The sequence below is a fragment of the Archocentrus centrarchus genome, chromosome 10 (assembly GCF_007364275.1).
Source record: "Archocentrus centrarchus isolate MPI-CPG fArcCen1 chromosome 10, fArcCen1, whole genome shotgun sequence".
Classification (NCBI taxonomy): domain Eukaryota; kingdom Metazoa; phylum Chordata; class Actinopteri; order Cichliformes; family Cichlidae; genus Archocentrus; species Archocentrus centrarchus.
The window spans coordinates 5,458,631-5,485,828 of NC_044355.1; the positions used below are offsets into that span (position 1 = coordinate 5,458,631).

The 27,198-nt window shown below is 39.4% G+C and overlaps 1 protein-coding gene across 2 annotated transcripts; it reads right to left on the reverse strand.

Annotated features, from left to right (window-relative positions):
- Window positions 1-14,861: 14,861 nt before the first annotated feature.
- On the reverse strand, window positions 14,862-24,862 carry pitx2 (paired-like homeodomain 2). Of its 2 annotated transcripts, XM_030739369.1 has the most exons (4): window positions 24,474-24,862; window positions 21,997-22,065; window positions 17,320-17,519; window positions 14,862-16,503 (listed from the first exon to the last, which is right to left on the reverse strand). In XM_030739369.1, exons 2-4 carry the CDS (start codon window positions 22,040-22,042, stop codon window positions 15,946-15,948), a joined length of 804 nt encoding a protein of 267 aa, XP_030595229.1. In that variant the 5' UTR covers window positions 22,043-22,065; window positions 24,474-24,862; the 3' UTR covers window positions 14,862-15,945. The 2 variants fall into 2 exon arrangements, with proteins under 2 accessions (XP_030595229.1, XP_030595228.1); XM_030739368.1 differs by lacking the exons at window positions 21,997-22,065; window positions 24,474-24,862 and adding an exon at window positions 17,981-18,456.
- Between the last annotated feature and the right edge of the window lie 2,336 nt (window positions 24,863-27,198).

Sequence of the window (27,198 nt, forward strand, 5' to 3'; positions counted from 1 at the left end):
GCTGAGGAATCAAACCACGGCCTTCTCTGTTCTCTGAGCCATAGCTTCACCTGTTAGGTACACCTTGTGGCCATGTGGCAAGGTGTTCTTCATGTCTGTCAGCTGTTTCATCTGGTGTCACCTGACTCCAGTGAGGTCCGCTGCGGCTGTTTTTGTGTGTCACTAAGCTATTAGGTTGATAACGTTCCTGCTTACCGCTTATATATTACTAAGTGCTAACTATTAATCTATGTCCTGCTCTGGTGGACAAAATAATGGAAAGACAATTCATCATCTTTTTTGTGCCGAACTGCATTGGACTGCAGCTGAGTTTCCTTATGTAGCACCGTCCCCTTTCACATTTATCTTTATGTGACTGGCTTCATGGAATACCTGTAATAGCTTTTATGACATACAGGAAATGTTTTTATAGCCACGTTTTCTTGAGTGACAGGGAAATGGTTCAACTCAAAGGACTCAAAGGGTTTAACTTGTCAGGCTGTTTGTAAATGAATATTTTTAATAGCAGAAAATATATACAGAAGCTACAATGACAGACAAAAATGGGAAGTTAAAGAAAATTCCATAGTTCAACAAGCTCATCCAGCACCTCTCTGACGTCTTGGTTGCACCATAGACATTTTCAAACCCATTATGCATTTTCCTGGAAAATGTTTGATATCTATAATAAGAATATATGACAATATTTTCAGTAATGCCCAGCCAGAACTACTTGACAAGAGAACAGTACCACAACAAATGCAGCAAAGTGTCCTCAAGATGAAGTATGATCTTTAATGTGCCAGTGATACAAGCCCTGTGCATGACTTCCAGCTAAAGCGTATTGCATCAATTTGATATTTTTGTTCTACATTAATTGCAGTGTTGAATTTTATGCTCCTATTGAACTCATTCAGCCTCATATCTACTCTAGTTACCTGCTGATTATTAGAGCAGACAACATTTTTTAGATTTTCTGTTCTTCTCATCTGAATATGAAGTGAATAGTGATTTTCTGTGTTGCTCCCATATCTTGGCCCCTTGCTGCATATTATGTGGACTGTTGGGTTTTAATGTATTTATCACTGTTATATTTTCTGCAGATCTTTCAGGGTTGTTGGGGAATGGCCAGTAGCAATAGGCAGGATCGCCTCACAAATGATATGATTCCTCTTGGCTGGCACCATACTCTATAACCTAGTTTCATCTAAGTTGGGCATACCTAAGCTTGTGTGGAGTGGAGACTAGATGCCAGATATCTCTGTATTTTCATAAATAAATCTATTCCCCCTGAGTAAGCTGACTGAACTGCACTTATGTTTCTTCACCTTTTCGCTGGCACTCTTCTTCACCCTTGTTACCTAATATAATACCTACACGTCCTAAAATATCTAGCTGTGGTTTTCGTCATTAGTTTCTCACTGGTATTTTTATTTCAGTCTTGCTGTAAAAGTGGAAGGTGTGACCTCTCGCCTGTCTACTTCAGTGTCTCATCTTCAAGTCTCCCAGCAGAGTATCTGAGGACGACAGGTGTGCTACAACACCCGAGGTGGTTTCATCATCACAGTTCATTCTCTCTGTAACAGATGTGTGGCTGCAGAAACATGAGGGGTGTAAAAATTTCAGCTCCAGTCACATTTCTATCACTGTTATCTTATTTCCAAGAGTCCTAAAGTTAAAGATGAAACATTTCTAAGTAACTGTTACTGTTTTACTTCAATATTTTACAGCTTCCAGATTTCAAAAGAGGCAAAGGCCTGAAGCAACAGTTTAGCAGCCAACAATGGTCATGAGTAGTAACACCCCTTTGGCAAATATTGCAACTTGTAAAAACTTTGTTATCAGCTAAGATTCTTTGTAATTCTTGTTTACGAGCTTTTCACCCATCCTTCATGTGAATAGCTCCTAGAATCAGTCTGAAAAATTCTTGGGTTATCATGCACGCTCTGTTCTTCTGATGTTTCTTTGTGGATTTTCAAAGCTGAGTTGTGAAGATTGTTTATTATGGAGTGATTTTTTTTTTAAGTCTTTAATTGACAGCACAGTAAAGATAGTGGGATGGCTGAGCACGGTGAGATTTGGGGGATGATGACACACAGGAAATGGTTTAGGGGTGGGTGGATCAGAACACAGGCCCCTGCAATATGGATTGCCTGTTCAACCAAGGGAGCTATATCTGTACCCAGTGGTGTGATGTGTGCCAAATGTTCTCTTGCTGCAATACAAGTCCAAAGCGTGATTGATGCACCCTTTTGTTGAAATGTTGGAGAGAAATTTGCATCATCTGGTCTCCCCTGATTGTTAACACGCTTAACTAAGGCTGAAGACCTTGTTAGCAATATCTGAGAACTCAAATCTCTCCAACTTATGCATGGAGATGTTTTCTTTTTAAGATCTATTTTTGGACATTTAGCTTTTATTTTGGAGAGGAAAGAAGGGAATGAGAGCAGGGGGGTAAACAATCACACAGGAAAATGGGCCCCTTTCAGGCTCATCTGCTCAGCCTGGTGAGCTCCCACATGGTGCTGTTTTCTGTGTTTCTAAAACTGTGCAAAAATAATACACTGATATATGTTTCATTTGAACTTTATAAGTTTGGGAGATCAGTACATCTGTTAGTCACTTTGATAGTCAGAGTAACAGAGATGAGGGCTGGGGCATTTGCATCTGTTGTTGCACTTGCTTACTTGTGTGTCTGCTGTTGCGTTTTTGTAAGTCTCTGAGTGCACCTGTGCAGTTCGGCTACCCTCAGGGTTTTACAGGCATCTGGAGCAAAGCTCAGTTGAGCTGAAGTTCAACAAAGAGTTAATGTGTGCGTTTACTCCAGTTCTTCAATTTACATGACTTTAAATTACATCAGTTTGATTTTGGGGGCTAATATGTGATTTAAACACATTTTAAATTTTTCTTACATTTTCTTATTTATTTATTGAAAACAAGAATAGTATACAAAGGTAACAAAAGCCATGATTTAACAAAACAATGCTCACTTTTTGTTGTTGTTGTTGGTAATAGTTTAACCATGATTCCTGATCTTCATCCTCAGAGACTTCAATAAGAGGCAATAACATCAAACTCATGCACATCTTAGTCACATGAAAGGCTTTTTTTCTGCACTGCCACAGCCTTGTGTTCACATACAGACTGTGTAGGACAGGTTTGTGGCAGCACACACAAATTGTTCAGGAATCAAAAAGGGAATTGATAATGATAATATGCAGCTCTTTTGTAGCAATGTGCTAGGTAAGAGTGAATAATTATGCAATAATTCATGTGATAATCTATCATCTGTAATCTATCACCTGTAATGTAATAATTTAATGTAACTGTTAACCATCCATGTTTCATTTCAGTATCACAGAATCACAAAACATGAGCTCCTGTTGTTAGCTACCTTTAGATCAGGGACATCACAGATAAGCACAAATACCACTTACAGTAATCTCACTAGATCGCACATGACTGTGAAATGACCTTCAACTGTTATTTATGTTTAACTGTGCACAAATGTGGTCTTTTCTTTCTTCTTCTTCTTCTTCTTCTTCTTCTCTTCTTCTGCTTCTTCTTCTTCTTCTTCTTCTTCTTCTTCATGTGTATGTAATGGTTTTCCTTTAAAGGAAAGACAGCTTCTTCACATGACCCCCACACAACGTCGCACCATACATCATTATGACACGTAGTCCCTTCTAATATCCTCACACGGTGCCTTTGTGGATTCAGCATTTCCTACTTAGAAGTAACACCTTGTCCCACTCATTTGTTTTGCATGCTTTGAATACTCAGTGTCCTTGATGAATCAAAAAAAAAAAATCTGTGATGAAACAAACTTTGTTAATGCATTTCATAAGTCATCCAGATACTTTGCAGGAATCTATGATGTATGACCTCACAGAAGGTCCAGCTTTTTAAATGTGATAAATTGCTGCATCTATTATGTTCTTGAATTATAAATGGATATTTTGGGCTAACTGACTGATGTTCTAGTCTGTATTTCTTAAAGAAATGACTGGACAAACAACATTTCTGCCATAATAACATTTTTGGTAGAAATCTGTAAATGTCATGTGTGACTTCATATTTTTGGTAACAGTCTTCAAAGCCACTTACATAGAAATACAGGGGGACAGATATTGGTATGCTAGACTCATATAGCTTTAGTCTAATCCCACTAAAAGCCAGTCCAAATACAATGAAAATATCTATCATATTCCTTTTGTGACAGTGCTACCAAGATAATTTTGAGACTGTATTTTCTGTTTTAGTTCACGTTTCTTTGCTTTTTTTTTAATCTAATTTTGCCCTTCCATGTAATTGAAATACAGGGTGGAAACAAAATAACAGGAACATCTTAGCAGGCACACACAGCTTAGTATTTAAACTGCATCCTGCTGTTTTCGTTATGGTTATGGATTGAATTTGTGTCGCCTGGATCCATAGCCACCAGCATGTCGCCATCTAGTGGTGTCTGTGTGAATTTCAGCCCAGCAAGAGCCATCTTCCACTCCAAATACCCGGTCTCGCCCAACAAATTGGATTCATAATGTATGGCTTACATTACACGCTGTTTATATCATATCTGAGGCTGCAGACGAGCCCTGGCAGTAAATCTATTCAGTAATATCTCCCAGTCCTCTGTGTGACATTGCCAATAAAATGGAGAATTTGTGATATGATGTATGAGTGGCCAAGGTGAATGTATTGTTTTAACCAAAAGGGCACCAGCTGCATTCACAGAGTTGTGGCGTGGAAAGTGGAAATCTGACCTATTGGTTTAGAGCAGATAACAGCACATTCCCCCTGACCTTACCGCTTCATTACCTGCCATGATACCTCATAAATTGAGGCGAACACGGCGCTGCTGACACGTCAGAAGAAAGCGGTACTTCTTTTCTTTTCTTCTCTTTTCTTGATCTCAAAGTCGGACAGTCAGTTATTTTTCGCTACGTGTTTTTACTGAGCCTGAAGGTCAGTGATACCTGTAAAATTACCACAATGTCACAACACACATTTGAAGAAAGCTGCAATCATACAATGATAAATAAAAATAAACAGTTCAGTTATGTGTACTGATGTAACCACGGCTGGTATAAAATGCGAGAATATTTTACTATAGAAGAGTAGAAACACAATTGCTAAAACTATAAAGCTGACAGAGATAATGCGCACACGCACGCACACTCACACATATTAGCTCTTTTAAATTAGTGTTACAAAGATGCAGTGTTATTTGGGGAACAGTCGACCGCGCTGTCCACTGCAGTTAAATGCAATATCTCCAAAATCACACCGATCCTGAGTTGGCTGTTAACATATTCAATTATATTTGGCGACCTCTGCTGGATAATGTGGATTAAAGTACAAGATTAAAAGTTTGCTTGTTGGTGGTGCAGTTACAAAATTACAGCCTTGGAAAATCAAAGGTTTATTGTAGTCTTTGCAGTTGTTCCCTCACAGCGGTTCTAACCCGGCTGCGGCTTTTCTGTGTGGAGCTGAATACAAGTTGCTTTCTTGCATACTCAGCATAAAATGTTGAAATACGAGTGATACAACAAATCCAGTGGTTAACATCAGACGCATGAAGATGAACCTGATTTGGAATAAAGACTAGAAGGGCAGCAACAGTCCCCATGCCCCCCCCCCCCCCCCCCCTTTTAAAAAATGTTTTCTTTGTTCCTTTGTTTCCAAGAGATATATCTGTGCTTGTTTTCTTTTTGTTTGTTTGCTTGTTTTTGTGAGATCCCTAAGAATAATTAAAATAAAATAAATAAAAAAATAATAATAAGGAAGACTCACTCTTCAGCTGAGCAACTCCCACCTACACATTACTTTATTTTTAGGGCTCAGGAGTTTGGCTGTAAAAATCTCTACTGAAATACCAGAGATTTTTTTTTTTTTTTTATGAAACCATTTACAAAGATCCTGAGAAGATCAATGCATTATAAGGAAACAACATTAGGCCTCACAGCAGTATCACATATTTTATGTTGTACAGTATATGAAATCAGCAACAAATAAGAACAGCCCATGCCTGTAACTTGCTACAGAGGATAAATCTGAGCCACCATAACATCTCCTGCAGAGAGCTATAAACCTTTATCTATAGCCTACAATATGCTGTTACAACAGCTAGTCATGGCTGGAGATGTATACAGATCGATGCGCATGGATGGGTTCCGTTTCAATAATGGCAGTATGGTGACGCCTTCCAGCAGGGATCACCCACTCACCCACTGTGCACAGTAATGAAGGAGAGCTGACTGGAGGCGCAGGTGGCAGGTCGCTTTACATGGCAGACGACAATTCTGGACGTGACTGTATTACCGGAGATTAAAACTGTCTGAGAGAGACATATAGTGAGAGAGAAACAAGGGGGAGGGAGATGCTTGGCTTTATGCACTTTTTCCCTTCAACCTGTTTGTGCAATTTAACAGCAGATCACTGGCTAACAGTCCAGGAAATCAAAGGGAAGCTATGACAGAATGGGTTGTTTTCCAGTGCCACAGCCCCAGGTGAATGCAAACTTGCACCAAAAGCTGAACACTGAAATTGATCAACCTGCAGACACTTATCTTAAAACTCAAATCTTTGTCTTTTAAGATAGATGCACAAGATCTTAGTGGATGCTTGTCAAAGATCAAACAAAAAAAAAAAAAAAAAGGATTTAGTTTTCACAGGATCCAGATTGAAACTTTAATCACAATTATCAACAAGACTTTCGTCTTATATAAATTTGAATCAAGAGCATACTTGATAACTCACGACAAGTGTTGACATTAATTATCATGCAGTATAAGCACTGATCACAGAGATAAATATGGTTGTGTGGGATGTAGGCACTGTTGCTTTGACATGAACCAGGTGATGTTTTGTCTGGTTGCAGAATGGCATGCATTTTACAAAGAAGTCCCAGTTAGGTCATTATCTAACTTTATCATCAAGGAGTAATCTGCACGGTTATTGTTTTTCATGTTGGAGACATCTTTGACAGTAACCGATTATTACTGCTGTGGTTTTGAAGCTGATCTGCCCAGAGATCAGTTGGCAAGCAAACAGTGAGTCAACAATGAGTTTGGACTCTCTGTTGCTACAGTTTGAGTTGTTCTAGGCGTCGTTCTTTTCTTTTGCTCTGTTCAGCCATTGTTTCGTGTGCTGCTTCAAATTCTTTAGAACCAGTGTGAAATGTAACATGCAATCCTCCTCATGGTAAGATTTATACATGCAATATTATTTAAGTGACAGAGCATTACCTCACCTTTAACTGTTAAAGATTTCAGCAACTCCGCTCCCCTCTCAGGTCTCTGCAGACGGTGAGATCCTGTGGAGATCAGGCAGAGAGAGCAGATCTTAGAAAGATCAATACTCCTTAGTGGATTTCCTATATCAACCGCACTAAAATCCTACCATCTGTGACATATAGGTTGAGAGTATAAGTCACTGCTGGGTGGAATCCAATCCAATAAGGCGCTCTCCACACCGTCTGTTCTTGTAGGGGTGGAAATGCTGGAAGCTGGCAGAGGTGGATGAGTGGAGATACCAGGTAGCTACACCAGGTGGAGTGGTTACTTTTTTTCATCAGTGCACTGTTTGCTTCAATTTTCACTTTCTTTAGAAAGAGGTTATCGGTCTGCTTATTTGACAAATATGCTGATTAAAACACCAAGCGGTAACACAGGAAGTAGCAAAGATGTTTAACATTGCCATGAACACGAGACAATTTAATCTCACTCTCTTTTTAAATGTGCACATCATGTATGGTATGAGCTTTTCTAAGAAGATCATAAGGACTGGCAGCACAAGGCAGCTGGGTAGCCTAATTGGTAGCTAAAGTGAAGGCAGGTTATTTTGTGATTGTAAAATGTAAAGTTAGCCCCAAAGCAACACTTAAATACATCAGTGTCATGTCTGCACAATAAATGAAGCTAATACCAGCAACTTTTAGCTTAGCACAGCATAAAGATTAAAAAAAGAGCAGTCAGCTCCACTGAATCTGTCCATCCACCAATGCTCACTGTTCTACAGTTTATATCTCATCCAACATCAAATGTTACCATTATCATTACTGTGATGTTTCCAGGCAACCAGTGGCTCCAAGGAGATACAACAGGGCAAAATGTCTTTTTTATTATTTTTCAATTTCACATGTTTTCCACATATTTTACTGCACACAAGGAAGAGTGCATCTTGTAATAATGTGACAAGATTAATTGTGTCCCCCTAACTAAGCTGCAATGTTAGCTAACTGCTTACTTTGGCTTGTGGATTTTTTAGAAACTGTTTTGAAGTAACCGGGTCATGAAAAATGTGTCAAAAGAGACGTGGCTTTTTTCAAATTTGTTTATTATGATGACTTATTATGATGAGACAGAGTAGAAACAATTCATTTTAGCTCAACTTCTTTATAGTAGAATATTAGTTTGCAAAATAATAAAAAATTAATAATATAGCAATGCTATTATATGTATGTGTGTATACACACACACACACACACACACACACATATATATATATATATATATATATATATATATATATATATATATATATATATATATATATATGTGTGTGTGTGTGTGTGTGTGTGTGTGTGTGTGTGTGTGTGTGTGTGTGTGTGTGTGTGTTTTCACACCAGGAAAATTGGAGCTTGAAACATCTGGTTTTAATAAAAGAGGAAGTCAAATAAATGTTTTTAACAAGGCGTAAACATTTTACACAGCCAACACCACTTGCACGTATGAGTGGGCTTCAGTGTTTTGCAGTTGCTCGCTGGTAACAGACAACAGGCACTAGAAGTAGTAGAGAAAGACATATTCATCTTTGGTGAAGTACATTATTAATAAAAGTTATAGATGGACTCTTTCTAGGTGATGAAAACAAAATCCTTTATTTATCTGTAAACATGGTTTAAATTTTGTCCTCAGATGCAGCCCCGCACAGAGACTGTTCACTGGTACATCCATCAGCCCATTCAGACATCAATTTAACACAAGAACAATGTTTTAAATCGTATTGTTTGATTTGCTTTCTAAACTGTAAGCATGTTTATATATTGCGTCACACTCTTGAGTTGATTTGTGTGCAGTAAAAACTCCCCGCTAAATTAACAGTGCGGCGTGCTTTCAAAGATAACTAATGTATAAGTCACTGTAATTAAAGCTCAAAGAAATTTGCAGTGATAATGACTTTGTTAAGTTTTGCAGTTAGTAATGATTATTTCTCCAGCATGCAACAAAAAAGGATAAGGATGCATAAGTATTTAGCTGCACCCCCCCCCCCCCCCCCCCCCAAATAAAAAAAAATTTAAAGTTATAGCTTAGTTATTGCTTCTGCTTTTGAGTTTGCCCCAAGTAGCAGGTGTAAAAATAATATGCAAAAATGTGAATTTGGTCACTTTTTTTTTCAGCATTTTGCAAATGTTACAGCACAAAAATAAAGACAGCCACAGTTTGATTCTGAATCGGTAGGCCTGCTTGATTTTCCTCAAACTGGTTGTTCACAGCCACAAGTAACAAACAAAGGTTTCAGGTCAGAGACAGGCCTGTGGGTTAAAATGATTATCAGGTAAGTACAGTTAAGGCTGAGCTATGGCTGTGGCAGAAAGTTATCCCCATTCCACATTATCTCAGCATAGAATTCATTTTCGTTAAACACTTCGCATCACGCAAGCTGGTATTTATAAAAAAGCACTTAAACGTGACTAAAAGGGCAAATATCTTTGAATTTAGGTTAAGAGACGGAGCTTACGATGTATAATTAAAGTCATGTGGATATCCATATTCTTCCTTATTTTCCCAAGCTGCACCATATGAAAGCCCAGAGGTTTTATTTAGGAAACACGCTAACCACCAGCTTTGGACTTAACAAGGCATTAGATGAATAAAAGATGATATAAAGCATCTCCCTGAGTGAGCCTCTCAATAATATCGTGCATTTTATGCCCAAAGATGCCATGTTTGTACAGCTGGAAAGTCAAATCAGCCTGTAGAGTGTGACATTAAAACTGCAGGAATTCTGGCTTTTATTTCCACCAGAGCGCTCTCAGACTGTTGTGCATATACATTTTCATATAATTTCATATATTCTGCATTATCTGACATGGCTATTAAGAAACAGATTTAAGAACTGCCCTAACTGGAATGTTTAAAATTAAATGAGCGAAGGGCTCGAGATATTTCTGCAAAGAAAAGTGTTGAAGCGTGCAGATGATATTTTGCACAAAACTTTTAATCTGCTGCATCGAAATATCAGAATGGGCTGTTATCTGAACTGTTGCTTTCTATATAAGAAATTGGTGCAATAAACATGTACATGAATGAATAAGAGAATAAGACTCTTCACACCTCTTCACAGTATTTCTTTAGTCACCCTGCATGTGAAGAATGTACCGTACAAAATGAAAAAAAAAAAAACACTAAAACAAACAAATGTGCTTAGGCATAATTTTCTATCTGAAGTTGGAGCCTGGGAAACTATTCTGCCAGGTTGTTCTGCAGACAGAGACTCTGGGTGGCTGACAGCAGCAAACTGAGGTAAACGTCAATTAAGACGTTACAGTAGATGACAGGCCTAAAGAAAACAGTGCTGAGAGATGCCATCTGGGGCAGACTGTGTAAACTGAAGGTGTCTGAACATGATGCTTCAGATAAGGCTAAAATGTTAGCAGCTTTAGACTTGTCAGGTTAACATGAAAAGGCATGAGGAAGATTTCAGGTAGCTGGCGTGCTACTTTTTAAAAAATGTTTTAATTTTCCACATCTAATAAGTGTTTTGTTCTTGTTAATTTTTCATAGAAAAGGAGAATTTTGCAAATTGTATCCTATGATTCTAGCTGTGTTTCATGAGCCCAATATGTACGGGCTTACTGGTGTTTCACACAGCTTGGTAGTTCATCTGTAGTTAGCCTTAATACTAATGCATTTGTATCCAGAAGCGTTTAAGCGAGCATGCTTTTTGTCTACTGTGGGCATGCACAAACACAGAGAGCTCCAGCAGCAGCATTAGTAAATGGATAAAAAGTCAGATGTTTCAGACCACTCCTGCCAATCGATCTTCTGACTTTTCCATTATTCATAAAACACGGCTCTTCATATGAAAAAACATGCAGGCAAACTAATGGTGTCTTTATTCTTACAGATTTTTCTTTAACCAAAATAGGGCACGCTCCCTCTGTCAGATAAATACTCAAGTCTCTCGTGATGGGTCACATTTTCCTCCACTTATTTCAAATTTTATGAGATCCACGGTGCTGATCTTTTTCCAGCGCGTTTAATGTGTAGAAATTGATTTGGAGAGAAAACATCTCAGATGTGTGTTTTGTTTTCATCCTTCTTTAGCAGAACTTCAGAGAGCAGGAAGTGTGTGCGTCATGAAATTTGCCCTGGTTATCTGCTTTCACACGCTCTGGCCAGCCGCCTGCCCTCAAACTGCACCAAGCTTCCACTGTGAGAGAGGCTGATACACAACTCATAAACACACTCATACACATACGTGTAGATCCACATAGAAGATGCATATATATTCCACACAGAGATGCTGATTAGATCAACAGTATTCACTGCTATGTGCACCTACTAAAACTGACTTAGATGAAGTATATCCACTGCTACATAAAGCCTCTGACAGCATGTACATGTATTTATTTCATTTTGCAATGTGTAAATACATATGGATGTTGCAGTGAATCCTACAGTTCGTTTTGCATACGCTTGCTCAGAAAAAGCCAGCTCAGTTGAATATATTTTAAGTTGCTGTGTAAGGGTTTTTGGAGCTGAGCTTAGTAGCAATGCATCTTGTTATGGGGAACTTCTTCTCAAGCCTTAGGTGAGGGTGAGAATGTGTGAGGTCACTCCATGTGACCTTTAGCTGAAGCTGCTTGGCCACCATTGGTCCAGAGCCAACCCCCCCCCCCCCCCCCCCCCCCCCCCCCCCTCCCCCAGATACACAGCAAGCCCTCTCTGCTGCAAAGTGCTGAAACTAGTTGTGTGTTGGTACCATCTATTATCTGTGTGGCCGTTATGCTGCGAGTCTTCTGGAACAGGAGACTTGCAGCATACAAGTCTTCTTTTCCATAAGAATACAGAAGGAATTTCGAGCCACTGAAATGACATAAACATGAGCATACGGTGTATGCATCTCTTTATGTATCACACATGTATTTAAGTCTGTGTATGGATGCAAAGTAGGTGTGCATGTGCATTTTTGCATTTCTTTTGCGAGACATGAACATGTGCAGATTGTGAAAGACCAGTTTTCTCCCTGAAGTGAGCACAGTCTGTATTACCTAACTTATGGACAAATTTGGCTTATCAACCAGAATATTACTGTCCATTTAAAACGCTGCTGTGATTTACTCTGGTGCTCTTGCAACATTGCAACAGTAACTTCAAAATTGAACTATTGATCAGCCTTTTCTCACAAGCTCAGAAACATCTGGAATCTCTGTTTATCTTGATCCATACACCACATCTGACAGATTTTGTGCAACATCTTAATATAAATTAAAATCCACCATGGAGCAAATAGATTTATTGGCAAGGAGTTCATATTTGGTTGAACTGAAAGAATTAAATACTCCATACATTTTTAAATGATGCCTCACTGATCACATTTATTATTTCATTGCAAGTGCCAAGAATTAGTTTGTTAAAATTAAAATGAATCCAGACATAGTAGTTTGATAAATACGCAAAAGTTGAAATACATGCCTCCTAATGGTGTAATTAGAAAGCACGTTTCTACATGGCATGCAGCATTAGGCTGTTACCAAACCATGTCGTGTCTCCTCCAAACCCGTCGCTGCATGAATATTGAGAGCCTGTTAATTATTTAGATTGGAGGTGTAACGATACATGTTTGGATATTTGCACTTCTTCGCTTTTTATTTGAATTCCCAGTGGAGTGGAGGTGAAAGCTGTCGACTATCTGTGTCTCATCACGTTGGATTTTTTTCTTTTAATCAGATGGCGGAACAAATCTCACATCAAGATGTACCGGTGTGTTTTAGGAATCCTAAAAAGGAGGTAAGAGAAGCGAGCATATGCTTTTTTGCAGAGAATGAAAATTACTTACTTGGTGAAACATGAACTACACGCTAATAAATGCCATTCTGTATATTTCCCTGGTATTGTTATGTCCAGAAAATAGTTTCCCCCCCACTTTACATTGTCTTATTTTGATGCATAAATAATGCAATAGTGTCTGAATTTAGAATATTAATTTCACATAAAATACGAGCAGTTGCAATCACGCTGCAAACAAAAGCAAGGTTTGCGCAATTTTGTGGGAAAAAAAAGTAGAAATTTAACGTGAGAAAAAGCGCGTGCACAGCAGCTTAAGGACACATATGTTGCATTCATTAAACTTTAATAAGCTCTTACCTTGCACAGGCTCACAGAAGAGAAGAGGGAAGCAGTCCTGAGCGCCGTGTCAGCCAAATGAACAATTTCCCACTCAAGCCTCTTCTCTTTCAGGTCACCCTCTGTTCACATGTTGATTGTGTGGATGTGTATTGAGGCTGCAGACTTGTGTATTCGCCCAGGCTTATCCCCTGTCAGCTGATTATTGCTCCGCGTTACCAACTCCATCAAAAGGTGACACTTGCAGCTTTTGAGAGGAAAATTTAATTGCGGAGGGCTTCGGAGTTCAAGCCGCTGGACGGGCACTTCAGTTCAGAATGTAAAAATAGAAGAATACTTATCTTGTGTTTGTTATTTGGCAGTTTTGCAAAAGCTAAATTTGGACTGTGATTTATTTCTCGTCATAATAATTACCCCCCTCTTGAGAGATGACCTAAGGCCTCATCCAGTCTTAATCAGCTTTTTGGCCTAAATCTTTTCTGTTTTTTTAACACGTTGTTAAATTTTATTTAGATGGTGGCAACTGTTTCATATCAGCCTATTTTTATAATGGGCTTTAATATAGCTATTAATTTTTATGGGCGACGAAATGAGTCAGTGCACCCAGCTCAGCCTACCCAGGCTTGGATTATTTATTTGGCTTTTTCTGGGGGAAGCGTTGCGGTGTTTCCTCCCCGGTGTCTCCGCTCTGGCTGCAGCCACGAGGTTGCACTCATCCCCCGCCTCCTCCAGGCAGCACCAGCCCGCATACCTCTGTATCTCTGCGTGCGCTTGTTTGCTTAAGCTTGCGAATCGTGGTTTGTTTTGCTTTGTCGCGTTTGCACAACGAAAAGCATGACTCAAAAAAAAAAAAAAAAAAGCGCAATGTTACAAAAGTAAATAATAGGAATGCAAATATATGCACGTATGAATCAGGTAGGATATTTAATTAGAAAAGATTAGTTATGGGAAAGAAAGGCAACGCTGGATTTTAAATATGTAACTCTAAACAAAATTTTGTTAGGACATTACTGATTAAGAGCACGCAAGCGGCTGTTATGATGGTCATAAATCCAAACACATCTCGTAAAATACATATTAAAGACTGAATCGAATCAGATAATAGGCTATGCTTGAAGTTGTGAATTGTCGATTTTCTAATAAGCCACTTCAGAGAACTACCGACACTTCTGAGATCAAACTCGCAGAGAGAGACAGAGAAAAAACCCCTAATGGACTGTTGTCATTGTTGTGTGGTCCAGTGCCTTTTTGTGGATTCCCGTGTTATTTCAAGCACCAGTGACCAGCCGAAGCTCCTGGCTGAGCAGGCAGACATGTATTCAGCAGTTAATCTGACGGAGCATCTCGGAGTTATGTGTATTGGAGCGGCCCATTGTTTTCCTCTATAGATTAGCCGCACAAGCACCTCACACAATCGAAAGGCTATAGACAGACTGTCATTGCTTTACACTCCACTAACAGACTACTAGCACAAAATTCAATAAAAGTCCCCCAGCATGATGTTTTTGAACAATATATTTACTTCCATTAAATAAAACACAATAGTTTTTTGGATGTTGGAAAAAAAAAACAAACAAAAAACAAAAACAAAAAAACATAGTTCCGTACCAAATAGTATACACAGAGCAAAAATCCAAATAATTTGTCGCAGGAACATTTTTGATGCGTCTTTTTTGTTAAATCCAGAATTGCTATTCTAAATCGATATTCACACAGACATTAATAATAAATTTATAATATGTTAGAAACACACAACTGGTGCGTTTTAGTATGTACATTCCCTTTTGTTTGCAAGCAAAACATGTTTCCTTTTTAGAGATTTTTTTTTTTTTTTCCACATGCGTTGATAAATTGAACCTGGAGAGGACATGGGGTTATAGCGCGTTCGCCTCGACAAACAGGAGATGATAATTCAAATATATATACAACCTTTTCAGACAACTGGTACCGTCCAAAAATCCACCAGAAAACCCTTATGACGAGTTAGGAAAAATAAAACAGGCCATTTCCCCCCCCCCTTTTTTTTCTTTCTTTTTTTTTTTTTCACTGAGGCGCAGTGTGAAGCAGGCCTGAACTCATCGAAAGGAGAATAAACCAGAACTCCCATTTCAGTTTGACTCCGACCCGGAGCTGAGCTTGTTTCAGTGGTTCAGTCTTCTAGTGCCCTTTTTGAAAATGAAAAAGTAGTTGTAGTAGTCTCTTGTTCCTGTGGCCGGCTGTTTGTGATTACCCACACACTGCAAAAAATGACCACTATAGCAAGCTATTTGGGATTGTAATCGCCAACCAATCACATTTGCCCATTAAAAAAAAAAATAACAAAAATAATGGGATGCAATGGGATAAACCCACACGTTTCCTAGTATATTTTAGATTTTTAACGGAACAAGTGGCAGAATATCACAGAAAAAAGTCAAAATACTGTAAATAACATTCCAACAGGCAAAAATTGCCCAAAAAAAAAAAAAAAAAATCTTGAAACACGCGAAAAAGTTAAAAAACGATCTCACCACCAGAGATGCTCGCTGTCTTCGGGGAAAAGTATAACATTAAGCGTCACTACTAGCCTCTTATATCTTGCTAAGGTGGTTATTTTTTGCAGTGCAGGTAGGTATTAGACTGGCCTGTCCACGGCATATTGGCAAGCGCTCAGATTAGTGGCCGGATTCTGCACACTGGCGTATCCAAAACTCGAGTGCTGCTTGGCTTTCAGTCTCAGGCTGGCCAGGCTGGAGTTACAAGTGTCCCTGTACACATAAGGAGGGGTCGGAGGGGCGTAGGGACACGCCGGCGTGGGCACCCCCGAGTTGAGAGACGGGTTACTGAGGTTGTTCAAGTTATTGAGGCTGTTGAGGCTGGAGCCCGGCACGCCGGTGACCGCCGATGGCACCATGCTTGAAGTCATGGAGGATATGGAGTTGGGCGGTGAGAACATGGTCTGCGAGGACAAGGGGTTGACATTCATGGAGTTGAAGAAGGGGAAGCTTTTTGTAGATAAAGAGGCGGATGTGAGGCCCTTGGCAGCCCAGTTGTTATATGTGTAGCTAGGGTACATGTCGTCGTAGGGCTGCATGAGTCCATTGAACTGCGGGCCGAAGCCGTTTTTGCAAAGCTCTGCTTGCTGGTTTCTTTCCCGCTTCCTCCACTTGGCTCGCCGATTCTTGAACCACACCTACAGCAAATGAAATGCAGAGGTTTAGAGATAGTCTGCTGTTTTATATGATTACATGTGAGCTTCACATGTTAATATAATTTTTAATTTTGTAATTGTTTTAAAACTCGTGCCAAAATAACTCCTGCCGTTTTAATACTTTATTATTCTGTGTAACAACTCCTCCTTGAGTCCATGTTTATCTGAGCAGAATACACGCTGTGGTCTCTCCGCATTATCTTAATGTGGAGAGGATGTGTATTCCTCTGCAAGCTTCCATAAACACGCTGACCTCAATCACACAAGGCCAGGGCGACAATCGCAAAATACAAGCTTTGCACCTCTTTCACACGAACAGCAGAGCACGACTGGTATCTGTCACCGACTAATGTCAGTACTCTCAACTGCTAACAACACTTGAAGTGTTTAATTACACTTTTTATGGAAATAAGAATAAGTGTTTTTTGACCCATTTTAAATAAAATCACGGAAAAGATTAAAATATGCCGAGAACTGTGACGCGTGCTTAAACGGAATATTTTTGCATTGTGTACAAGCGATTCAAATTCCATTTAGCCTAATATAAACATATAGTCCCACTCTCTAATTAAATTGAGTTTTCACCAGCAGTATATTTAAACAAGACACTGGTTATTTTTTTTTCAGTTAAAAAAATATGTTGTACATTATTTAAATCAAATTCCAATCGTGCGTAAAATTTTCAGTGTAATTATGTTTAAGTATTGGATATATATATAGGACAACCGGAAAATTGGCGCAAATTACTCGAAATTATACACAGCAATTGTTTGTGTTTACACCCAAGAGAATACTCACCCTGACTCGGGCCTCTGTGAGGTTGGTCCACACGGCTATCTCCTCCCTTGTGCTCATGTCCGGATAGCGATTCCGCTGGAAAGTGGCCTCCAGTTCCTGCAGCTGCTGGCTGGTGAAGTGAGTCCTCTGCCGCCGCTGTCGCTTCTTTTTGGAAGGGTCATCAGAGGAGTCCTCATTTTTATTTTGTATCTTTTCCTTTTCTGTGAAGAGGGAATCAGGCACTTAAGTCATCAGCCAGATTAAGGCCTGCACAATGTAAAGAAAAAAAAAAACGTCCCATGGCTCTCGTGGGAAAAGTATCGGTTAAAACGCTGTGATTTATAAAATAAATCCGGATATTTATTCATGTTTTGTGCTCTGAAGTTTCTTTGACTTCTAAGATTCTAGTTAACCTTTTTTATTTAACCTCATTACTGAGAATATCAGAAAAGCTCTAATTTTAGTTGACAAGACAAGCCGTTTTTCATTTACATAACAGAAACTTTTTCTCCAACGCCGCACACAGACAGATGATCTGTTAGTAAAATGACAGCTGTAATCGCCTATTTGCATGCATGTAAAGCTCCCTTTACTTTGACTGATGAGAGCCATCTATTGTTTGAAATCAAGATGACATCTGCGGTGCCTTGCAGAGAACATCTGCACTCCGGGCGGTTCTTACCGACAGACTCCGGACTTGATGTGTCCGACACAGTGTGCACCTCTAACCGGTGTTTAGAGTCCACAGACCGCTGCAGCGGCTGTAAACTAGAGGCCATCGCCAGAGCCGTGTGGTGTGTGGAGGCAAGTTTATTCCCTGTTAGGTGGTGATGGTCTATGTTTAATGGATCCCTCATAGAGTTCATCGGTAAAAGATCGCACAACCTTTAGTACAGGAAGGATAGGCGGAAAGTCCGACAGCGGAATGTGTTCAGCTCTCCAAAAAACCCACAACCTCGCGGTTCCTCTTGCGGTTGAGATAAAGCCCTCTTTGTGTTTAAACTGGAAAATGCTTTAAAATAGGCCATTGAGTTTTGCCATAGCATCGGTGAAAAACAGCGGCTACCTCGCCTGACTATCAGAGTGACAAGGACAGGTAGGTGATATTAGATCCAGAGGCATACACACACTACACCACTCACTGTTCATTTCAGCTGTTGCCTGCGCACTGCCTACCCAACTGCGCCTCTCTCCAGACCTCCACGTCACCATGTTGCTCCCGCCCATATTCTCTTTGACAGGCACATCCATGTGAATATGACGGTGTGCCCAACCAACCGGAGCTTGCAGAAACAAGATATGTCTGCCACTGTGTTTATGCCGGGGCTGGCGCTTATTTCTCTCTTCCAAATAAAAGCATGTAAAGAGAGATGGGACGCATGGTGTACCCGCGGCACTCAAAGCGCCGTTGCGCAGCAGCCCGAGGCCAAATAAAAATGAAAATAATACAGTTTGGCCTCATTTTATGAGATGGGTCCAGTGGCCCAGTAAAACGATGTAGTTCTATTGATACCCAAGCTGAACCTCGTGCTCGTAGGCTCTGTCAGTGCAGTTTGCTCTGGGACTCAGTGTGAATAAAGCGAGGCACTGAACGGATTGTACTGAAACCACAAAAAATAAAGTAATAATAATAATAAAAAAAAAGATGCGCATTGGATATCAAACACAACCGCCTCATACGCTGCAAAGAAACCGTGAAAGAACAAACAACAAATCTAACTTCACAAACAGGACTGTGCCAGTTTGACCCCAAACTGTCTGTGCGCACTTGTCAACTGACGCTAATTGCCAGACATGCATACTATGTTAAAAAGCGCGCACATGCGCCGCGTGTGCAGTTCATACAGACACGGTGGTGCTTATTTTTAAGTGGCATGCTTTAAGTCAGAGTCACTGCTAAAATTAACTAAAGGTAACCGCCAACAAATTGAATTTATGCATTTTGCCCCTTGAGTTTTATTGTGCATTTCCATCACAAGGTCCAAACGTGACCGAGCTAACCTTAACTGGTTTACTCCCTGAATCCCTGTTTCCGTCCTACATCCATCCCGGAAAAGCATTTTCAGTCGTACTATTTGTTAAATGAGGCGATTCTCTTGACCTTCCCAGACTTGAGGTTCACATATCCATTAAATCAACTCACTGGAGCTTTATACCACGCAGTCTCAGTTTGTTGACGACGGATTACTTTATCTGGGTGCTTAACTGGATCTCTCCTCACTTTGTGTTTGGAGCCCATAGCCGTTGTCAGCGAACCCTCCTGTAGTGTTTTTGGCTGAAAATCTAAAAACACTCTTAATTCGACTAATTATTTCTAATGGAGCACTTTTAAAGAATTTGAGCTGATATGCCATGCATTAAAAAAAATCTAATTCCTAAAAGATTGCGCCGCATTAAGGCAAAGCAAACATGTCTAATCAAACAAATGCGACTTTGATTTTCATAGGCGGGTGGAGAAACGTCAGCTGGGTAACAAACAGGTGGCTGAAGTGATGGAGCGACCGTAAAGAGAATGAGCACCATCCGCGCCAGTTAGTGCGATCCATAGGAGTGCAAGAGAAAACATACAGCTAAATATAGAGACACTCTAGCCACTTTTCAACAATACCATCACCATCATCACGATCATCATCATCATCATCATCAAAATCGCACTTCCACCCTCCACGTGGCCAGACTAAAGCCCATTCAGCCAGCACATTTGGACTTGGCGCTGTTAAGAAGTTATTGGGCTAATCCCGTGAAAGCCCCTCATATATAAATACCAGCAGAACCTTAGACTGCGTGCAACACACACACACTCACATACACGCAGACACACTCACACCAGCAGCTTCTAAAGCAGAGCAATAAAACCTTGATCATAATTCAATTACAATCCATCAGGAGCGGACTTAACATTAACATTAAACTGTAATGACGGCTTTATTTTTCATTGCAGTAACAAGACTTCATATTTTCAAACTGAACAACACATAAAAGATAATCCCAATGAGTTTTAATATAGATCAATAATAATAATAATAATAATAATAATAATAATAATAATAATACGCATTACGTCCGTAATTATGCGACTTTTTTATTTAAAAAAATATTTAGTGTCTTATTTTCCGTTAAATAACGGACAGTCTGTTGCTCCTTTTTTCTTCCAGGCTGTTGTAATACTAAACTTGAAGTGGATTATCGGTTTCCTCTTCATTTCTACCTTCTGAATGCTTTATCTCTCTTCTGCGGATTACTGCGTGCAATAGGCCTCCACCATAGAGGGCCATTAATTAGCAATTCAGTCAATATAAGGGGAGACGACAAGGCTTTTTACATAGGATTAAGGAGACATCAGATTCCTCCATTAGGATATTCCTCCTCACGAATGGGCTTTCATTATACATTTAGTTTTCCCCGGAGTCAATCCAACAAGCGCTGCATATATTACAGCAAAACAGTTGACGCTGGTGTGTCTATATTTGCAGGCGTCACTCTTGATCGCCCATTTTGATTCTAGTTATTTTATTATTCTTAATCAGCGGTAGTGCACGAGGAGCAGCCATGAAGCTACGACACACAACCGTCACACGGTCCCGTCAGTGTCGACTGAATGAAACACAACGAGGCTTATTGGTTATTCCTTTCAGACCTTATTAAGATCTGATGTAATTGCCGCGCCACATGAGAGAATAATTAATAATCCCGGACACAGGACTGCAGCTTTGCTTTAGTCTGCTGTTGTTGGTTTTAAGGGCTTTTGGAAACTACCATTTATATTCAAAGATCTCGACATATTAAAGGAGTATGGACGATTTAAAAAAAAAATAGTTCTATGAACACGGCCTTGCTGTGGGAAATGCCACTAAAAGTAAAATAAAAAAAAAAAAAAAACATAATCTAAGTTGTCATACACGAGATCTATATATGCACCGATCAACTTTGCTGTGCCGTTCCTTATCAAATCCTGGATGATGGTAAGTGTTGCATGCTTGCGCCTTTTGCGGGACTGGAACTGTGCTACTCTGCACTCGACCACCAGGTGTCACTCTAAGATAGCGAACAACTCGGGTCACACAACTTCACACTGAAGCGTAAAAGGCCGAAATATATACATGTATTAAAAAATATGAACATATATATACAATATTTTTTAATATTGTAAATAAAACAGTAATATGTGAAATATGCACACAAAACAACTTTTTGAATATAAAAATATAGATCTGAGAGATGAAATGTCTGATTTGATATTTCCCCGAGAAATTCAATGACTGTATTTAGGCTTGCGTTCAGAAACTGCACAAACGGAGAAGTTAGGCTCACTGATAGACCTGTTGCCTGAACATGTAAATATCATTTTGCTAATACTGACATAAGTGTGTCCATATAATCTGTACTAGATTCTAAGAAGGTGGATTAATGGATGCATATTTATAGTTCAAGGTGTTCAGGACTGCCATCTGGGATCGTCTTTCTATTTTTGTGAACAATTTTTACGATATATATGTTTTTAATATTGTTAGTATATATATAAAGTATTTTCACAAGGTTTGAAAGTAATACACTTATTATATATATATATATATATATATATATATATATATATATATATATATATATATATATATATATATATATATATATATATAATTTTTTTTCAAAAGCTTTGTATTTCTATCAGAATGAGCTAACTATGGAATTGTTACTCACCTATTTGTGCGCAGGTGGTGACCAGTTTACGACAGTGGGAGTCCATTGTGGTAATTCAAGAAACAGCTTCTGTAAAAAGAAACAAAAGAGCTACAATTAGCCACAATTTGAGACTGCTAAATAATCTTCTGTGTGGATTATTATCATACAATTCCGGTGTGTTTAAAGGACAACTATTTGATTGCAAGAAAGAAAAAGAAAACAAGAAAAATGGCTCCTTTTAATTTTGTTTAATTGATACAGTTTGATGTTTGTGAGCGAATGACAAATACTGATGATGGGATAACCATACAAGCAAAAATATGTAAGAGCAAGGTGGGCTTTCAGCGGCGGGGGACACTGATGACATTGGTTGCAGAATGAATCCTAATGAGCTTCTTTTTTAGTTTGAAAATATGATTTTTGAAAGAATTTTCAGTTTTGCTTCCTTTGTGTCAAAATAACACGCATTAAATATCAATTAAAAAAAGAATAATCTTTTCATTTTGACGCTCCATTTTTACCCAGTTTAGACAAACCACAGTTCAAAACTCCTTATGATTTTACGCTATGTGTTTTAGTGACTTATTTTTGCACGGTCTGTAAACGCGTCATGTTTTGCAACGAGCCGGATTTTGTGTTTTGGTGCTGCCTGCAGCAGTTGGGAGTGGAGTGATTCCGTAGTAAAATCATGGGATTAGAGTCTGATTGAGATGTCTGTCGGTGGGATATTACAAAATTCATTATCGCAGCCCTCATACTACCTCGATATGAAGTTACACAGATGGGATTTTATTAGTCCAGGCTCACACTGTTTGCTTATGATAATTCAAGTCGGGGGAAATTTGCATGCAGTCATGCTGTTAACCATTTTCCTCAGTTCTTCTCTTCACCTGCTCTACATCATCTGCGAGTTTTTTTTCTTTTTTTCCACCCTTTAATTCAAAAGATGCAGATATTGGAGGTTAAGTTTTACATGCTGTGTACCTGCACAACCTTTCTTCCCATCTCTCCTCTATATCCGCGCTGCAAAATGAAATAGTGGGGGTCACGCTGTAAGGTGTAAGGTTATTGCATGCGGCTCCGTGTTATCTAATCAGTGCGATTTAATGAGAGGTTCGTCCAATATTTCAGTCTGCCTGGCTGCTCTGCAGCTTCCGAAGTCACATACGATTATTATTATTGTTATTATTATTATTATTGTTGTTGAGGTTGTATAAAAATGTGACCACAGTTTCAGCGTTGATGGAACTACTGAAATTATAATTTTCTTTTCTCTTCTGTGCACGATACTTCAAATTTAAAGGCGTGATTTTTTTCCTTAAAAGTTAGAGAAGAAAAGCATTTTTTAAAAAATCCGAAGTTCCTCGTCTAAGACGAGCAGATGCTCCAGGATGATGTATAAATTACCTGATGTATCAAGTCAAAGAAAATTACTTTTTTGTAAAATTCAAAACGTGTGCCAGAGCAACTATAATAATAATAATAATAATAATAATAATAATAATAATAATAATAATAATAATAATAATAATGATAATAATAAATTTCTAATGGAGATTAAACCTGACAACACATATTTATTTCAATTTTGCACCAACTGCCCCATAGGAGCGGTTTAAAAATAGTATGAGTATTATGATTACTTATATTAATCTCGTTCATCCATTCATTCTCACTTCATGGACTCTCTCTTCTTTCACCATCAACAGTTGATATGAATCAGTGACTCACATGGCATCAGGCCCAGTGCAGACAGAAAGCTGGCATTGCCTCTCACTGGCTTTACTTCTGAAATTAACACAGTAGGCTAGAGCTTGAGACTGCAGCCTTTACCGGGAGATGAATCGACTAACCTCCACCATATGGTGCTGTATTAATTAAAGGCGTGAGACCGTGAACGTCGCCTCTTTTACCCCGTTTCTTCTTTCTCTCAGTTTTGAAAACTGACTCAGAGGAGGGTAAAACACATCTGAACTCGTTTTGGTCACTTTCTGTTAACAGAGTTATTTGCAGCTTGATTATTTTCATTTTCCCCCCACACCGTTTTATTTCGGTCAGTTTATAAGAGTTCATCAGCTTTATTTACTCACGGTTTATCCATTCTCTTAAAAAAATGCCTTTTAAGCGCAGGTCTGAAGCTAAAAACACACTAAAACGCATAATTTTGAAACCAACTTTAACGGATATGTGATACATTTTCTTACAATCCTCAGCAGCTGAACACAGTCTGTTTTTATCACGTTCTTCTTTTTTATTTCCCCCACACTCCATCAGTTCTAACGATACATCATTATCATCCACTGACCTGTAAGGCAAACCCTGCCCTCACATCACTTCATGCTCCTTTATGTTGCAACCATGGCTTTTAAATTTACATCGGAAAGGCACAGAGCGCACAAAGCGCGAGGTGGAACAAATTCCTTTACTTGCATTAACTCACATCTCAGGTTTTTTTTTTTTTTTTTGGAGTGTCTCTACTCTTGTACTGTACTTACCAGTTGTAGACACCGGTGGGGGTTGATTTTCCCAGCCGTCGGCGTTTTATTCTACAGTGAAGAGATAAATTCCACTGTCCAAACGCACTGAGACACCAGTAGTTCTGTTTACAGCGAAAAATCGGGCAACTTCAAGATCCAGTAACACTGAAGTTTACGTTTCTGTCCGGAGAAAATCAGAACGTAGCATGGATGTGCTCTCCCGCTATGTATCCAAAACGAGACGCAACACTACCTTTGGGATTGTTTCATTTATGCGCATAAATAACCATCTATTTACAGTGAGGAGAAACTGCGAAGGAGGCGCTTTCATCCGAGTCTCCCCTTGGTTCGTCCTCTTCTGTCTTCCTCAACTTTTTCCCCCTTGAAAGGCGCTCCAAGAGTGGCGCAATTTTTCCTGCTTTTGAGCTTAGAGAGGGACCCTGTGTGCGTATGCGTGTGTGTTTACGCGCGCGCTTTTAAAGGGGTGTGTTTGTGTACGCTCATGTGCCTGTGTAGTCTAGAAGAGGGCAACTCAGAGCGTCTCAGCTTTCAACAATAATCAAAAAAAAAAAAAAAAAAAAAAAAATCAGTGTCATCTTTAAAAAGAGCGTGTTAAAAAAAATAAAACACCGAGATTCCTGATAGGCCGCCCTCACAGGCATGCAAAACACAGAGTAGTTCAATTTGCCTAAAGACAACCAGCCACTTAACTGCTTATTATCTGAACGCTGCACACAACATAAACAACAGGTACAACGGCAGGCTCGTTATTTAACCAGCTAACTGGCAGTTATTTTAAATAAAACACATTTGAAGGCATTTACTGATTTTTATTCCTTCCTATTATCTAATCAGTAAAATTAGTCCAATTTACACTCACTAAAGCGGATTGCTCTGTCACTGCACACAGCAACGCCTTTATAATTCAGCAAATTTACAGAACACAATATTTGGAACAGAAAAGTATTTAAATTGATGCATTAGGCTCCTTCGGGGCCAGACAGCGCTATCGTGTTGCGGATTTATGTGCAGATGAAGTGAACAGCTGGCTCGGATGCAAATGTTCTTTATAGATCCGTTTCGTTAGATACAGGCTGATTTTCCATTCGCATCTTAAGTGAGGCAAGCCGACTGGACGTAGCCGACCTGCATTCTCCGCGCCTAATCCTTGTTTTACATTTTTAGTCATACTCCCATTAAACCAGTAATTAATGCGCCCATCCACAGGGGAATTTCCAGGCAAAAGGGGACCCTGAAGCAAGTGCGCATCATCTACACGCCACCCTCGACCAAAATTTGTTGAATAAGGGATGGTTTGATTTCTGGGATCCAAACACACTTCTGATAAATACCTTATATAGATAGATATAATGGAAACATAATAAGAGTCACCATCATGTAATTTTAATAGCTTATTTGGGTCTATTTATGTAAGAGTAAAGACAACAAATTAAGTTGGGTTTTAGTAAAGAGAAATCCCTCTTAGTCTTCCACAAAGGCCCGAGAAAACCACATTTTATTAATTTTCCTCTCGCCAAACACACATGCACACTGAGTGCAGTGGGTCAAATGCAAACCAATATGGGAAAAAAATAAATAAATAAAATAAGCATATTTGCCAAAACAGCTCCCACTTTCAAATTTTGACCTCTGCGCTTTAATATTAGATGTTGTATTATGGGACAGACATGCACAAACACGTCAACACACGTGCACCACCACATAAAACGCAAGTAAAAGGACCCAGAAGCCAGCAGAGAAAACATCAGCCCTGCATGTGTACATCTTCAAAATCACGCCCCGCCTGCACGGAGAGATAAAGAGGGTGAGCAGCGTCTGGAGAGGCATGATGGTTCGGCTATATTCTCCTCTTACCTTCTTATACAAAGTGAAAAAAAAAAAAATCAGTCAAGAGCCTCCTCTTTCTCACGCAGAAAGGTGCAGAGGAATGCCTGAAGTTCAGAGAAGGCTGGCGGGTATGAAATCTTTCGCCTCGGGGGCAAACCGGCGGCTTCTTTTCATTTCAAGCGCTTATCGATTCGCCGTTGTCATCTTTGGCGACGCAGAAGGACACTTGAAAGAATTTCTGATGGGGCTGTGATGTGAGAAACAGGGTGACCTGCTCCGCTGATGCTCTCTCCTGATTCTTAACGAGCACATCAGCGCGCCAGTGTCAGTATAGTTGGACATTTCAACTTTTCCTCCTCCTGCATACTGGAGAGGATTTTAAAATACTCTTTCCGGGCTTTTATGTATATCAGCACGCATCCCAGCCTCCACTTTAAAGAGGAGAGTTGATAGACTGCCCAAGCCTGTCAGCCACAACAACCACACAAAATCTGAAACCAGAGCCACAGGAGTTTGACTCAGTTCAACTTTTATTTTGAAGGCGTTATGCGCTTTGTTGCTCAAACTTCAGCAAGGAGTGATTGCAGCTCCAAAGTGTTTACTATCGCAGACTTTACTGTGTGCATGACACCATACAGGAAACACAAAATATTTCGCATTTGAACCAATATTTAGATGTCTGAGGCCCGACAGCAACAAGACCATTTAAAGTCACTGGATGCAGATTTTGTAAATATGCACAAGCCTTACAACCAAATATGCCATCTTTACAGAATATAGCCCCACAATTCTTCACAAATAAAAATCTTTTTATGGTAATATTCTTTATATGAACCCTCTGCTTTGCCAAAGTGCACTGTGAACAATCGCTGTATTGTGGAATTAGGCACAACTT

Bases quoted from the DNA above. Each gene is read 5' to 3' on its own strand.
- pitx2 (XM_030739368.1), bottom strand. From the start codon at position 18,164: ATGAACTCTATGAGGGATCCATTAAACATAGACCATCACCACCTAACA. The intron at 17,520-17,980 runs GTAAGAACCGCC...CCCTCTTCACAG, and splicing joins ATCAAGTCCGGAGTCTGTCG to AAAAGGAAAAGATACAAAAT. The intron at 16,504-17,319 runs GTGAGTATTCTC...CATTTGCTGTAG, and splicing joins TCACAGAGGCCCGAGTCAGG to GTGTGGTTCAAGAATCGGCG.